This window comes from Carettochelys insculpta, chromosome 10 (genome assembly GCF_033958435.1).
Source record: "Carettochelys insculpta isolate YL-2023 chromosome 10, ASM3395843v1, whole genome shotgun sequence".
In the NCBI taxonomy this organism is placed as follows: Eukaryota; Metazoa; Chordata; order Testudines; family Carettochelyidae; genus Carettochelys; species Carettochelys insculpta.
The window spans coordinates 37,294,980-37,311,535 of record NC_134146.1 but is presented as its reverse complement, the minus strand read 5'-3'; the positions used below and the strand labels follow the sequence as shown (position 1 = coordinate 37,311,535).

The 16,556-nt window shown below is 48.6% G+C and overlaps 1 protein-coding gene across 3 annotated transcripts in view; it reads left to right on the top strand.

The window, feature by feature from the left end:
- The window catches only part of PHC3 (polyhomeotic homolog 3), a 120,872-nt gene that overhangs the window by 11,624 nt on the left and 92,692 nt on the right, over positions 1 to 16,556 (top strand). For all 3 annotated transcript variants that reach the window (XM_075003622.1, XM_075003624.1, XM_075003623.1), the window contains exon 6: positions 10,911 to 11,009. In XM_075003622.1, the coding sequence (XP_074859723.1) occupies positions 10,911 to 11,009 (99 nt within the window). The remainder of the gene's footprint in view (positions 1 to 10,910; positions 11,010 to 16,556) is intronic.

Genomic DNA, 16,556 nt, shown 5'->3' with positions numbered 1-16,556 from the left:
TTGGTTCTTATATGATTAATTAGATGATTGAACATTCATGAGATAGGAAGAGAACACCTGTCCTTGCTTAGTGAGTATGTGACAAAACATACTATAGCTGTCTGTATTCCCAGCAGATTGTTTTAATGCATTTCCAACATCAGAATTCACCAGTTCTTGATTGAGGATTTCTCACATTTAACTAAGAATATGCTTTGGAATATTGCCTCATGAGACTGTATTGGGTCTGTAGATTCTGTTCTGGTAAGATTCAGATAACTCATTTGATTTTTGCAATTTTGCTGTTAGTCTTATATTTTAATGATCTAAAACAAATTGTTATTTTCAAAGTTTGAATAGTTCTACAGTAAAAGAAAATTATTTTGAAAATTATGGAGATTTAAATAATTTTAATGCTGGTCATAGTGTACTCACAGGTTCCTGAGCTGAGCTTTGCATGGATAGACCTCTGCCCTTTTATGGAGCCTCACCGAAGGCATTGGAGGTCTGCAGAAATGCACAGATCCATTCAGATGGTATTCAGTTCTGGACAGGCTTATAGATATTTCTGTTATTTTGCACATATGCTAAGACCCAGGTCCTGCAATGACTTCTGCACATGCTTTGTGCACTGAGAGCTCCTCACTGGCTTCAGATCTCATTGCATAATAGGAACTCTTGACATCAGTGGTATTACTCATAGTGCATGAAGTAAAGTACATGAATTAGAGTTGCATGATTGGGACCCATAATGATATTTAGGGAAAAAATCCCCTTCCCCCCAAGATTTTGAAAGGAATATAAGTATGTTTTCTTTAGCCTATTAAGTTTCCTACATAATTACTGAGAAAGTGGTTGAATCTGTAAATGCAGCTATCTATTATATGCTACCAGTGTATGGTGAACACCTGAAAGGAACGGTATCCAATTTGCAAAAAATAAGGGGAGTTTCAAAGAGACTTTGACAGCTAATGGTGGATACAGGAAGGATACTTCTACAGTAGCCCAGATCTTCGAAATGGCCATGCAAATGACCATTTTGAAGATTACTAATGAGGTGCTGAAATACATGTTCAGCGCCTCATTAGCATGCCAGTGGCTGCGGTGCTTCGAAATTGCTGCAGCTCATTGCCGTGTGGCTCGTCCAGACAGGGCTCCTTTTCAAAAGGACCCCACCAACTGCGAAATCCCCTTGTTCCTATCAGCAGCAATTTGTATGGCCATTTCAAAGATTTGGGCTAGTGTAGACGCAGCCGATGCATTGAATAGAATGGAAGAACACTCTCTATTTCAGTATGGCTACGTCTACACTAGCACACTACGTCGAAGTAGCCTATTTCGAAGTAAGAACACCGAAATAGGCTACTTCAACACGTATCGTCTACACGTCCTTCAGGGCTGGTGCCGTCGACGTTCAACGTCGAAGTGGTGATGACGGGGAACGTTGAAAGGAGCCGCCCCAGAAGGAAATGTGGAGCATCCACACACACAAGAGCCCTCTTTCGAAATAAGGGGCCAGGAAAGCCCGCGGACTGGGTCACAGGCTGGACTAGCCCTTCCGGGGCAACAGCAAGTCGCTCCTTTAAAGGGCCCTCCCAGACACACCCGGTCTGCACAGCACAAGGTCTGCAGAGCAGTAGCCACTGTCTCACAGACCAAGTCACAGCAGGTATGGACACCCAGCAGCAGCAGGAAGAGGAGGCCCTCCAGGTAGTCATTCAGGGGGCAAGCGCCCTGCTAGGTGCTGCCGGGGAGGCTGCCCAGTGGCTCCTGCCAGAGGAGCCCTCCCTGGAGGCAGACGGGGACGCCTCGACCACCGGGCTCCACTCTTCCTCCCTCATGGGCTGCTCCCCTGTTTGTGGAGCTACCCCACCAGCTCCGAGTGGTGGGAGCAGCTTGTCATGCGGGAGTGGGATGACGATATGTGGCTCTGGAACTTCCGCATGCTCTGGCAGACTTCTCTCGAGCTTTGCCAGTGGCTGACCCCAGCACTGAGGCACCACAACACCCGGATGCGGCGCGCCCTCCCCGTCGAGAGGAGGGTCGCAATAGCCGTCTGGAAGCTAGCCACTCCAGACAGCTATCGCTCCGTGGGACACCAGTTTGGAGTGGGAAAGGCCACGTTCGGGGCCGTCATCGTGGAGGTAAGGAGGCCCGGGCACACACCCACTGGGGGCCGGGGGGGGCTGTGTGTGGGGTTGGGGGGGGAGGGAGGGAGGGGCCGGGGAGGGAGGGGCTGGGTGGGTGGGGTACCCGGGGAGGTGCCCGGTAGGGGGACCTGGGGGAAGGGCCCTGGGGCACCCTGCACAGCCTCATGGGCACCTGTGTTCCCTCCCCACAGGTGGTCTGTGCGCTTAACGCCATGTTGCTCCAGAGGGTCATCCGACTCGGGGACCTGGACACAGCTGTTGCCGGATTCGCCTCCATGGAGTTCCAGAACTGCTTTGGGGCCCTGGATGGGACCCATATCCCCATCCATGCCCCAGACCACAGTGGAGGAAGATACATAAACTGTAGGGGCTACCACTCCATGGTCCTGCAGGCCATGGTGGACAGTTGGGGCCACTTCCAGGGCGTGTACGTGTGCTGGCCCGGCTGCACACACGATGCCCATGATTTTAGGAACTCGGGCCTGTGCCACTGGCTGGAGGTGGGGACCTACATCCCCCAGAGGGGGATCCTTCTGGGGGACACCACCGTGCCCCTCTGCCTCGTGGTGGACGCAGCCTACCCCCTCCAGCCCTGGCTCATGCGCCTGTACACTGGCCACCTCAACGCCAGCCAGGAGCGGTTCAACGCCTGCCTGAACCATTCCCGCCAGGTGGTGGAGAGGACATTCAGCCATCTGAAGGGCCGCTGGCAGTGCCTCCTTGCCCAACTGGACGTCAGCCTCCAAAACATCCCCCAGGTTGTGGGCGCGTGCTGCACGCTCCACAACATCATTGAGAGCAAGGGGGAGGCTTTCGTCCAGGGGTGAGCAGTCGACACTGGCACGGGCTTCCCCCAGCCGGCCGCTGCACCCAGCCGCCAGGCCCACCATGAGGGGGTACGGGTCTGTGAGGCCCTGTGGGCCCACTTCAATCAGGGAGACCCCTGAGCACCTCCCTGGCCTTCCCCAGAAGACCCCCCCCACACACAGCCCGCACACCGCCCCCAACACCCGCATGCCACCCCCCCAACAAGCACACGCCTCCAGCTTTTTGGAAAATAAAACCTTTTTTTTTTTTTCTGAAACCTCAAAACTTGTTTTGTTCAAAACAGAAACTTCAACAAATATACAAGAAGGGGGACAACTGTATACATGGGGGCCCGGCGGATGGCTTGGCTGTTGGCCCATCAGTCCGGGTTGGGGGTAGAGGGGTGCAACCCCCCCCGGGTACGGCTTGCAACCCCCCCACGTCCGCAGTCCCCGGTGTGGCTGGCTGGGGGCCGGGAGGACCGGCAAGTATGGCCGGGATACCTCCACTGGCCAATCTTCAGCCCCAGTGGTCTCTGTGGAGCTTGCAGGTGGCGAGGTGGGTGAGGTGGTAGGCAGGGCAGCAGGCAGCGAGGCGGGTGGGGCGGCAGGTGGTGTGGTGGGGGGGCCTCGGGTGGAGCAGTGGGGAGGGTGGCCCGGGGGGCAGCGGGGGCCAGGAGCCAGGTGATGGCCTCCTGGATCGACCCAGCTATGTCCCAAAAGACCCCCATAAAGTCTTCCCATGCCGCCCACAGCTGGAGAGCTTCCAGGAGCTGTGGGTCCACAGGGGCCATCCCCAGAGTCCGGCAGTGGCGGGACTGTCCCGCTGCCTTTGGGGGGTGTCTCCGGCCGCTGGCGGTGGTTGACCTCCGGCGGGCTGTTGGGGATGACAGACAGTGCCTGGCTGTCTGGGGCATTGGATGCTGCAGCTGGAGAGAGGGAGGGAAAGGCTGTTAGTACAGTGCTCTGGCCCATGGCCCATTCCCCCCCGCCCTCTCTTGGGTGCTGGGTCTCCGTCCCTGTCGGTGGGTTTGATGTCCCTGTTGGCTGTCGCCATGGCATTGTCCCCCTGCCCCTGGGGTTAAGGCTGAGTGCTGTCCATGAGTGTGGGTGCTGATGGCCGTGCCGCCGCCCTGGGACCATACTGTGGCTGGGCGTTTTAGGGCTGGGGTCCGCTGGAGGTGTGTGAGGCTCCCTGTCGTGTCTGGTGCCCCTGCCCTGTGGCCCATGGGTGTGTGCTCCATGGGGTACATACCTGACCGTCCATTGCCACGGTCAGGGGAAGCCCGGTGGGCGGACATCCGGCTGGTGCTCCGGGAGGGGAGGTCAATGAGGAGCCCCCCCCTCGCTGCTGGACCTCTACTTCACTGTCCCAAGGGGGGGCTCCTTGGGCGGGCGCCAGGTTGCGGGACTGGTCTCCGGGCCAGACTCCAGCTCTGAGGCCTGCTGGGGTTCGTCGGCCATGGTGTCAAGGGTGGCCGGGGGGTGGGGAGGAGGTGTCCCGGGGGACCAGGTTGGCCCTGAGCTCCCTGTAATAGGGGCAAGCAACGGGGGCAGCCCCAGACCGGCTGGCCGAGTCCCGGGCCTGGGCATACCTCTGCCGCAACTCCTTCACCTTACTCCGGACGTGATCCGGAGTGCGGGCAGGGTGACCCTGGCCAGCCAGGCCCTCGGCCAGTCGGGCGAATGCTTCTGCATTCTGCCGCTTGCTCCCCATCACGTGGAGCACCTCCTCTTCTTCCCAGAGCCCCAGCAGGTCTTGGAGCTCGGCCTCCAACCAGGAGGGGCCCCGCCTCTTTTTGGCCCCCCGCTTAGCTGCTGGGGGTGCCTTGGTCCCCTCAGGTGGGGAACCCTGGGGGCGCTCTGGGGGCTGGCTGGATGCCATGGCGCTGGATGCTCGGATCGGGGTCTGGAGAGGGCGTGCAGGGCTAGCATGTGCGTGTGCTGCTGCCTGCATGCTGTCAGCTTCCTGTCACAGGAAATCCGGGTCCGTGGTGCTTTAAAGGCTGCTTTGCGCGGAGACCATAGAGCCCCGCAGGGGCTGGACAGAGCGTCTCAACCCCTCAGCTGATGGCCACCATGGAGGACCCCACTATTTCGCAGTAGCGGGACGCAGATCGTCTACATACACCCTACTTGGATGTTCAGTGTCGAAGTAGGGCGCTATTCCCATCTTCAGATGGGAATAGTGACTTTGATGTCTCGCCGCCTAACATCCATTTCAACGTCGAAATAGCACATGGTGCGTGTAGACGCGACAGGTGCAATTTTGACGTTGTGCTGGCTACTTCGAAGTAGCTGGCTAATGTAGATGCACCCTATGTGTTGATTAGCTATTCTGCATAGCTAATTTATTCAGGGTTTTTTCTTTCAATGCCAGTGATATTGATTGGAATTTGACCATTTGACACTCAATTCAAGTAAATTGCAATGTGTTCTGTCATGTTCAGCAATAATACAGTATAAGCAGTTTTTCATTTCAATTCCCTTTTATATATATGGAATTAGCTATTTATTGAGTCTTGAGAGATTTAGATGTGATGTGGAAAGTGCAGAAGATACTCTCTGATGTTATGTGACTTTCACATCTCTTTAATTATGGTACCCTTCTCTGGACAACGTAAAATAGTATTCGTTCATTTAAGACCTGTTGAAGGGGTAGAATTCCCGGTCACACACCCATGCAGCCTGGCACACCGTGCCACTGCCTCAGTTTCCTTTCATTCCCTGGAAATTATCCATTTACGTGCCGAAGTATTTGAGAAATATAGTCTCACTCTTCTGGATTCTGATTTATTAAACGCTCTAAAGGATATGCCTGTTCATCCATCCCTAGGTTCAGGTCCTGCAATTCTCCTTTCTGGGACCTTGTGGTTTGAGTCCTGGCGCTCCCCATTCTAGAAACTGAACTGTTTAGTTCAGGGCTTTTCTCAGCCTTTCTTCTGAGACTGTATCCTTGAAACCCTCAGGTTAGCAAGTTGTCCCTGACTGCACTTGGTGGCTTGTTTTTGAGTCACTCATCCCCATCATTTGACCACTGCCTTGATCTTTCCAGGTTATGCTAAACACCTTAGCTCTCCCACCTGACAAGGCTCCTGGTCCTGGGCCCTAAAATGAACAATGGCCTGGGTTTTTCTATCCCTGCCAGACACTAATTATTCTTTGGGGCTGTCTTCCTCTGATCCAGTGTCTGTTTTGGTTTTCCTTTGACCTTCCTCTGCCGTCCTCAGACACCTGGAATAGGGTAACTGGTCCTTCTGATTAGCGCCCTTGGCCTTCAAGAGCCAGGTTTCTCTTATAGGGCTCAGTCTTGAAGACTGTTTCCTGAATCATAACTTAAGGTTCGGGTCCTTATGTTTATGAAACCTTGTTTGTTAAATTAACTGTTCCATAATGTCATTTAAACACTCACATAGCCTAATCGTTCAGACTGGGTGAACTCTTCAGCTTCTTCGGCTAGCTTTTTAAAGCATTCTTTCCTGCCATTTTGTAAAAGTAGTTCTTTTGAGGAATACGTGTGTCAAATCTAGTCTGACATGTTGACAATATATAACACCAAAACCCCACCATCGTTGGAACTAATTTGTGATCTTGTCAGCAGTCTCAACATATGGAAGTAGAGAGGCCTGAATGGACGGTGTCTGAACTGTCCCTAGAAGAAGTCCTCGCAGGTCATGACTGAGACACATTGGTGGAACTGTAAGGGGAATGTTGCTTGTACAGTGTATGCTCTCTTGGGCTACGTCTAGACTAGAGCGATCTGTAGACAAAAGTTGCTCTTGGAAGGTATCTTCCAGCAAAACATCTGTCAACAGATTGTGGCCAGACTGAACAGCGGATTGAAAAAACGATCCACTCTGACAGAGAGTGGTCAGGCTGCCTCTCTGTTCTCTTGACAGAACAGCCCCCTGAACCTCAACAGACAGTTGGATGGGTAGCAGTTCCTTCTTGAAGCCCTGGCAAAACGCCCTTAAAGGATCCTCCTCCCCCTCCATGCCCATGCCCATTCCCTGCCCATGCTGAGGCTTGCCTACTTCCACGAGGGACACCACAGCTGCTACAGCAGGACTTCAACCCTTACTGAGAGGTACAGAGCACTTTCCAGCTAGCCGTGGTGCCAGAGCAGCCCCCGGGCTTGCAATGGCCCCAAGCAGAGATGCTTCCGTATCCCCTGAACCTCATCACAGCCCATCCTCCTCTTCCTCTGCGAGTGTGAGCCTGTCACTACCTTTGAGGAGCGTGCCATTGCTGCCACATGGGCCCACTTACATCAACCCCCCCCGGGTGCACAGGCGGATCTGGAGGCACAGCATCAGTTCCAACTGGTGGGACTGGCTGGCCATGGGGCAGAGAGACGACCAGCAGTGGTTCCAGAACTTTTGTGCATGGAAGGACACCTTTCTGGAGCTCTGCACCTGGTTTGCCCCATTCCTCCAGAGACCGGACACGTGGCTGTGGGTCGCCATCGCCTTGTGGAAGCTCGCCACCCCCGACAGTTACTGTTCCATGGGGAACCAGTTTGGTTTTGGGAAGTCCACCTTCAGGGCCCACTTCATGGAGGTAAGGCACCCTCGGGCAGCAGGCCCTGCATGGGCAATGGGGGGAATGTCCCACCCAAGGGGAACCCTCGGGGTACATGGTTGAGGGTGCAAAGGGGGAAGCCTCATCTCCTGTGGACCATGCCATCCCACCCTCACACAGCCCTGCTGCCATCAGGAGGGGACCGGGGACTCCCTCCCTCAGTCCCTGATGTGTATTCAGTCCTCTCCCTCTGCAGGTTGTGACGGCCATCAGCATGCTTCTGCTGGAGAGGGTCATCTATCGGGTAGGTGAGGATGTGGTGATAGCTGGATTTGCCGCCCTGGGGTTTCCCAGCTGCTTTGGGGTGATCAGCGGTGCCTGCTCACACACCTGAAAATTAGGGAGTGCTGTGGCTGCGTGCTGTGCCTTCCCCAAGATTGTGGGGGGAAGCCGGATGCCTTCCTCACAGTGTTGCAGGAGGACGGTCGCCACTGCTATGAGCAGCAGGGCCCAGTTCCGAACTGCCAAGCCCATAGGGACGGACTGCAGATCTGTGAGGCCCTATGGGAGCACTTCTGCTGTGGCCCCCAGTGACCCTCCCCAGGGCACACAACCCTACCCTGTCCCCATCATGACCCTTTCCCATAAAGAGGGACATGGGGATGGTGTTCAAACAGCTTCTTTACTTAAACAAAGATAAACATGTTGCAAATAACCATTGTAGTAAAAAACTATTTGCAAATCATAAAGCCAGTGAACTATGTACAGTAGGGGGAGGGGAGTCTTGGGGCAGCTGGTGGTGGGCATCAGAACTTGGAAGGGGGGGCATTAGGTTGGGGGCGGGGCTCAGTCCATGGAGGGGATATGGGCCTGTGACCCCATGCAGGTCTGGGACCTTGAGCAGAGTTGGCCTTGGGATCCTTTTCAACTGCAGGTTCTGTGGCCCTTTCAGGGCTGGATTGAGGCCAGGACCATGAGGAGGTACAAAGGAGATGGTGCTGTGGCAGGGTTGGGTTCAGCAGGGGCAGCAATGGGAGTCTGGGGATTGGTAGGAAGCGGGTGGGCTTGACCCTCCACCACTGCCAAAACTCTGGGAAGCCTTGGGGGATGGCCAACACAGGCAGGCGTGGGGATAAGTGGTGGTGATGGGGGTGGCAGCTGCAGGGTGCTGAGCCAACAGGTCCCACCAGATGCCAGTTGGTCCCAGGACTGTGACTGTTACTTCTGGTTGTCCTGCAGCCACTGCTCCAGGCGGTCAGTTAGCCTCCAGAGGACAGCATTGTGGGTGAGTCCAGCTGTAAGGAGGACAGATGGTGAATCATTGACTCAGCACAGCCCCTAAGACCCTGCCCTCCACTGTGGGCAGCAACCAACACTTCCCAGGCCATGGGACTAGGATGTCCAGGAAGCACTGGCATGTGTGGCCCTGCTGCATAGGGTCTATGTGGTGCATCGGGGACTGGGCTGACCACTGTGAGCCTTTTTACTGGCTCCCACTCAGTGAGCTAGCGGCCAAGGTGGGGTGTCTGGCCACAGAGGGGTCCTCACAGCCTGGCCCTCTCCAGGGCCCCCTCACATACATGCAGCTCACAGTGCTGTCCACAGGGGCAGGTGCTGACTCTCACTTGTGGTCATGCCTGGGTGATGGGAGCTGCTCACCTCGGTGTGTCTGGCCTGCTTGCAGCTGTGGCAGAGGCTGATAGGCCTCGCCCCTCCCACGCACACCCTGGGGCCCAGTGTTCATCTGGCCTCCCATGAGGCTGGCAGCAAGCTGGCACCCATGCCCAGTAGCTGCCTGGTGATCCGGGAGGGACACATTACTTGCATGTGGTTCCACATGCCTTGACTGCAGCATGAGGTCCCAGCTGAGTCAGCTTGGCGATGTTTGCAGCATGCCCCATCTGCGCCCTCCTCCCCCACCCTGGAGTGTGTGACATGCAGGGTTCTTAGCGGAGGGACACTTGTGCAGCTCTGGGGATGCCCTGGTGATGGCCTGGATGGAAGGGCTTGACTCCAGGGCAATGACAAGGGCGCACCCACTCACTCCAGAACCTCTGCCCGCCTCCTTGGGCTCCGGCTGTTGAGGGTGGGGTGGGGGATCTCCTCCGCGGTGTCAGTGGGGGTAGACAAAGGGGACATGTCGTCCACCCCCAGGATGTGGTGCAGCTCCCTGTAGTAGGTCCAGCCCCAGGTGTAGCTCTGGCAGAATTCCTTTGGCTGCACCTGCTCCATGGTGCGGGTGGGGTGGCATGTGCCACCAGAATGGTGGCCAGTCAGGCATATGTGGTGGGCATTCCTCCACTTGGCTTTGGGGTCGAGGAACAGACCCTCCTCACGCCACATGTCCAGCAAGTCCTTGGCTCTGGTCCAGGAGGGGGCCTGCCTTTTAGACCCCTGGGATGGGTCCTGTGTCCTCTCAGACTGCTCCCTAGAAGGGCCGGGGAGTTACCAGGATCGTGGCTGTCTGCCACATCTGGCAAATGGTAGTTGCTCTGAGGGCGTAAGGACAAGCAGCATGCTGCTGGGCTGCTTCCACACTCTCAGCTTCCTGCCACAAGTTTTCCAGGGCTCCCTGCAGCTTTTTAAGAATAGCTGGAGGCAGGGGCCATAGAGCACTGCTTGCTGTGGACAGGGTGTTCCCTGGGGCACCTGCATGGTGCCCTGGAAGTCTTTTCTGTCAACAGATGGCTGCCTGGAACGTCCAGACAGGCTTTCTGTTGAGAGGGACCTTCTGCCTCGTGAGGAATGGCAGAATTCTGTTGACAAAACTGCTGAGTTCTCTCAGTTTACAGTTGACAGAACACCTTGGTAATGTGGACGCTTCGTGGATTTTGTACACAAAACCCTCTAGTGTAGACGTAGCCTTAATGAGCAGAGGGTTTCAGTCTCTATGTCTGACAGTTCTTCACATTTTGCAAACACTGAATTTGCATACTGGAAAAAATAATATGCCACTTATTTGTGCTACTAACTATAGTATTCTCTAATCTGAAGATTATTTTTCAGTTGTCTGAGCAGACTGTTAGCTTGTCTTGCTATTTCATTCCATTTAGTTATCTGACTCTGGTTGCTTGACTTGTTTATCTGCCCTCCCTGGTTCTGTAAAATGGGAGTAAGATTAATTAAGTCTCTTTTGAAACATGTAGAAGGTAACGTATAAGTGAAAATGTATTATCCTTAAATTGCAGAACACTTTTTAAATTATATAAACGTAAACATTTAATCTATATTGTTTATTTGACATCCCATGTTAATCATTTGTTTAAAGTATATAAAATTGAGTTGAAGGCAACAAAAGTGTAAATTAGATTTATGCATCTCAGAGTAACACATTTAACTCTTTATCTATAAAGGATTTCTTTCTTTCATAACTTTCACAGTTTTACTATTATCTGACTCTGCTTTCTTTTTTCTATAAATTGTTTCCTTCAGTTTCCTCTTTCTGTTTTCACAGCTGATTTTTACTCCGGCTACCACTGTGGCTGCTGTTCAGTCTGACATTCCTGTTGTTTCATCATCTTCCTCTTCTTCCTGTCAGTCTGCAGCTACTCAGGTGAGCTTCTATGGAGTTGTCATAGATCCATTTCACTGGACTAGAGCTCTAAGTGAAGTATCAATATGCACGTGTTTCCCATGTTTTTATGATATCTGTACATCTTTAATGGGCTCTTTTTAGTGTCATACATAAGACACTAAATATTTGGCTTTCTAAAATTTGCAAACAGTACCTTATTACTGTAATAATTAGTTAACTGCAGTCTTCACAAATTCACTTAGTAATAGTTACAGTAAACTCTTTAACTGGCATTCTGTCATCCTGAACTGTCAGATAACCAGCATTTTAACCGCAAGTAAATTTTAGTTATGTTTTCTGTATGTACAGTATAGTGGTGAAAGTAAATTCAAATAAAAACAGCAAATACAGCTTAAGTTTACAGTGTACAATACTAATGTTGATAAAGTACTCTGCATATGTTTTTGTTTGATTCTTAATATCTGTTCTTTTTATACCTCTCTGTTATCCAGAATATTTGAATATCTGACAACCTTCTGGTCCCAGGGTGCCAGATATGAAAGTTTAACTCTATTTCTAGATTACACTGTATATCTTGTTTTGCTGTGCAGCAGATGCATTCTTTTAAAGAGCAAGACCTTATGGTTTGGTTCTCATGTAGTTTACATTTCGCAGTTCCTCACATAGCTGTCTTGTATCATTCAGTAACTTCTGACTTTGTTTTCAGAATGTAATTTCATTGAAAGCACCATTATATCTTGCAAATATTGATTTACATACTGGCAAGTTCTACTTTTGTTCAATGTGTATGAAAACACACAGAAATTGAGCAGTGGTAGGTTTTTCAATAAAGTCAGTGTTAATGGAACATGCATTTATTCGGACCTTTCTGATCCCAGAATTCAGCTTCAGTGTCATGCCCCATCTGATCAAGGTTGATGAGTTCGTGGGAGATTGAAAATGGTCTTGGATAAGATGGAGGTGTTAGTAAACAGGTTGGAGAAAATGTCCAGAAGATCTTGCTTGCATGGTGGCAGATTTATTATTTAACTGGGCTGTGTTGTTGAGGGGTGGTTAGATATAATATTTTACTAAACAATGAATAGAAATTCAAGTTTAACTCTAGTCAAGAACGGATTTTTTTTCATTTACAGAATGTTCTGGTGTTGCATTGGACTTGCCGCAATTACATTTTTCAGACTTCCTCAAAAACACACTTACCATCCACACTCAGAAGACAGTGATAAAGAAACACAACTACTCAAAGCCTTTGGCCTTGAGGATATGACACTCTAATTCTTCTGCCTGTTAATGCATTTTGTGTAATTTGAGATCCTCAAAAGCTAAAACAAGTGCACATATATTGCACAAAAATTATGTGAAAACAGTATTAAGGTTGCAGAATCAAACACTCACAAGGTCATCAAGTGCCACAATTTAAGGTTACTTGTTGCCTGTGTAACTTTAATTTAGCCTTCTGGATGTATATCCGTCAGAGTGTAGTCCTTAGTCACAGGATCACATTCTATTTTTCCATAGAATCTCTATCTTATTCAATCCACAGAGTGGATAGTAGTCACTTAATGAGCAGCTATTCAATATTTTGCTTTCTCCTCCTTGCTCAGCGTGTGGCCTGAAAGTGATAGATTTACTGTAGTGGGGTCAGCAGTCATCTCAAGAGAGCATCCCCCTAGTCAAGTGTGTGCCCCTGCAATTTGTTTATGGAAAGGGCACCCAGTTCTCATGAATGCCCCCGTCCTTGGTAGATCGTTTATGCAGAGGGTCTTCAGCGACTGACAAACACATTGTAGGCAGAACATAACAAATCCCTTCCAGGGTATAAAGTCTTTACCTTCTCTCAGCCCTGGTATGGGACTGCACACCCAGAGCTTCCTTCTGGAAAACTGCCTTACTTCAGCCGTTGCTGGACTCAGCCCCTTCCTAGTTCTCCAGGTACTTAGTGCACAGCGCTGTCCATGGTGCTGCTTCTCTTTGAGTCAGCCTGAAACTTGGTTCTCCTTTTTTTAGGCTCCTGTAGCAACTCAACGGAGACTGCTTCTACGCGCTCACTCTCCCATCTGAAGCGGCATGGTAATGAGGCAATTAGAAGCAGGCTAATGAGGCACTAATATGCATATTCAGTACCTCATTAGCATAATACTGGCCATGCAAATTTCAAAGTCCAGATTTTGAAGTGCAGATTGACAGTGTAGATGCGGGCAGCTTCGAAATAAGTACCCCACTTCGATATTCCCTTACTCCCATAAAACTAGATCGAAGTAAGGGAATGTTGAAGTGGGGTACTTATTTTGAAGCTGCCCCCATCTATACTGCTCACATCTGTCAATATGCAATTGGAAGTCTGCACTTTGAAATTTGCCCAGCTACTATTATGCTAATGAGGCACTGAATATGCACATTAGCACATCATTACCCTGCTTCGAATCACCTCATTACCATGCCACCTCCGTCGGGAGAGTGAGAGCGTAGAAGCAGCTCCTTGTTTTAAATATGGCCCTCTTGATCCCTGATTGTAGGCACTCCAAGCCAATTGGAGGATTTCTCTTTTGCTCCTCTCTGGGATGAGGTGTGGCAAAACCCTGAGATTGCCAACAGGTGAGCCTCTGGCCTACACCATACTATCACATTTACTCATGAGATTTTTTTTCTATGGCACTCCTTACTATAGTATCCAGGTACTTCACAAACATTATTAAAGTAGTTTTCACAATACTGCTTTGATGGAAGAGGGTTGTGATATTCCCATTTTACAGTTAGGGAATGAAACACAGAAAGAGGAATGTAAAAATACGGATGGATGGAAGCAGTAGATAACTTGATTTATATTGATGGTTTTGATATAGTCATACATGACATTCTCAAAGTAAACTAAATAAATGTGGTGTAGATTAAGCTGTAATAAGGGGGATGCAAAACTGGTTCAAAGACCATGTTCAAAGTTATCAGTGGTTTGCTGTCAAACTGTAGGAAGATAGCTAATGGTGTTTTATTGTGGTCAGTCCTCAGTGTTGTAATGTTCAATATTTTTGTCATTGACTTGGACAGTGGAATGGAGATAAAATTTTCAGATATGAAGCAGTGAGTGGTTGACATCACCTTCAAGGACAGGAATACAATTCAAAATTACCTTGAAAATTTAGAGAGTGGATTTAAAATCAACAAAATGAAATTCAGTAGATAAGCACCAAGTGCTACACTTTAGAAAAAAAGGTCAAATGTACAATTATAAATGAGAAATAACTAGCTGTGCAGTAACACTGCTGAAATGTGTCTGGTATTATAGTGGATCATAAATTGACTATGATTCAATTATGTGAGGCACTTGTGAAAAAGGCTGTCATTCTGGGATTTATTAACAAAATTGTTGTATGTAAGACATGGGAGGTATTTGTCCCAATGTGTTCAACACTGGTGAGGCCTTAATTGGAGTATTGTGCCCATTTTGGGTGCTACACTTCAAGAAAGATATGGACAAAGAGAGTCCAGTAGAGAACCACAGAAATGGTATAAAGCTTAGAAACATGACCTCAGAAGACTTTTTAAAAAATCTTGGCATGTTTAGTCTTTAGAAAGAAGATAGGGAAGGTATGATAAGTCTTCAAATATGCTAACGGTTGGACAAGAGGTAATTTGGCTTAATCTCCAGCAATGCAGATTTAGGTTACATATTAGGAAAAGCTTAGTTATTAGGGCAGTTAAGCACTGGAATAGATTTCCAAAAGGGGTTGTGGTGTCTCTTATCATTAGAGGGTTTTAAAGAACAGAGTAGTTAAATACCTGTCAGGAATTCGTCCTTCTTCAGCATAGGGGACTGGACTAGGTGACCTCCCAAGGTCCCTTCCACTGCTTCCCCATTTGATGAAAAGTATCCACTTCTTTTGGGTTCCCATTGGTGGTTTTTCAGAATGCTTTGCATTGTATTGAGGCTTGGAAAGATTCTAATTTTATTGGTAAAAGTCAATTTCACTGTAAACTGAAACCAACAAAAATACTTATATTGGTAATTGGAATTCACAGGTAACCAAAATGACATTGAGAGCACATTAGAGTGTGATTTCAGGGTATTTACATTGTACATCTTGACAAGTAATGCTTCATGCTTATCTTTTAATGATTATATGTATTTAACATTTTTATTTCTATGTCCACTGACATTAAATAATTATCTGATCTACCCATAATTTCAACTATGAAAATATAAATAGATAACAGTTAAAAAGTTGCTTAAAATAAACATTGATAAATCCATTACAATAATTTTTTTAAAAAATTCTGCCAACCATATAGCACTTCATAAATTCAAAGCAGAGCTCCGTTAATTTCAGTTGCAGCTTTGAGTGCTCAGCATGTCTGCAGATCAGACTGCAGGGTCTTAAACCCACACCCAAAAATGAAGAACACACAACTTGTGATTTATCTGTGAAAAGTACAATTTAAGTGATTTGATCGGCACCACATAGGGTTGAGGCAGAGGCATGGATAGATTCAGTTTTGCTAGCGCAGCATTCAACTGTCTTAATCATAAGACCATCCTTTCTCTTCCTGGACTTCCCTGTCTCATTCACTACACACTTTCCTACCTTCGCAGTGCATGTCTGTAGGATGCCTGCCTTAGCTGTCTCTCTCATTTCACAACTCAGCTTCATCCCACTTTTTTTAAAGGATACTAAGTTTATGTTAATATTTTTGTCATAAGAAACAAAATTGGAGTAATTTGTAAAACCCCACAAAAAACATGTGAAAAGTTGTTTTCTGTCCAAAAGATTTTGAAGAAGGGAGGCTGTTGTAATAAATGCTTGAAAAAATGTTTATAAAGAGAACTTTTCAGAGACGTATTTTCTTTATGATCAGTTTTCAGATATCTGATGGCTATTTATCTCTCCTTATTTTTCCTGAAATCCTGGAAATATAGGAATGAAAAATACCTGATGATCCTAAATTTCAGGATTATACTTCCCAATATCTCCTGTTTTTTCTGGCATGGAGAATGTTTCCTTTGATGGTCGTGTGTGGTATGTAGTATCATGACAAAACAGTGAGACTAGGGTTAATGGTCCCTGTCTCTCCAGTTTGGTGTCTGTCTCTGGGCAAATAGCTGTATTTATTCCTTTAAAGGGACACAATTAACTTGAAATCAGTTCATTGTTTAGCAGGAAAGAAAGTTGACGGTGATCTAGGGGATTACATGTGTGTTTGAGATTTTACCATTAAACAAATGGGGGAATTGGCTATATTTGCCATTTTTGTATGGTTCAAATAAATTGGGGAAGAACCCTCTAAACTCTTTGAGTGATTGTGATGTTACATATGTATTTACAGATATATGTATGCTTTTTATCTCTAAGTGGACTCTGTCCCTTGAAATGCAGCCCTGGGCAGGAAGGATCCAGCAACCTATGCAGAATCTAATTTTTTATTTAAAATTTCCCAACTTCATAGCCTTTCTGATTGGGGGAGGAGGGGAAACCTTCCAAATGTAAAAAGAGAATAAACTCATGTTGCTTCATCTTCTTGCAAAGAGATGGCCTCCAATGCCTCTGCTGCTGTTGGTAACTTTGCCATACA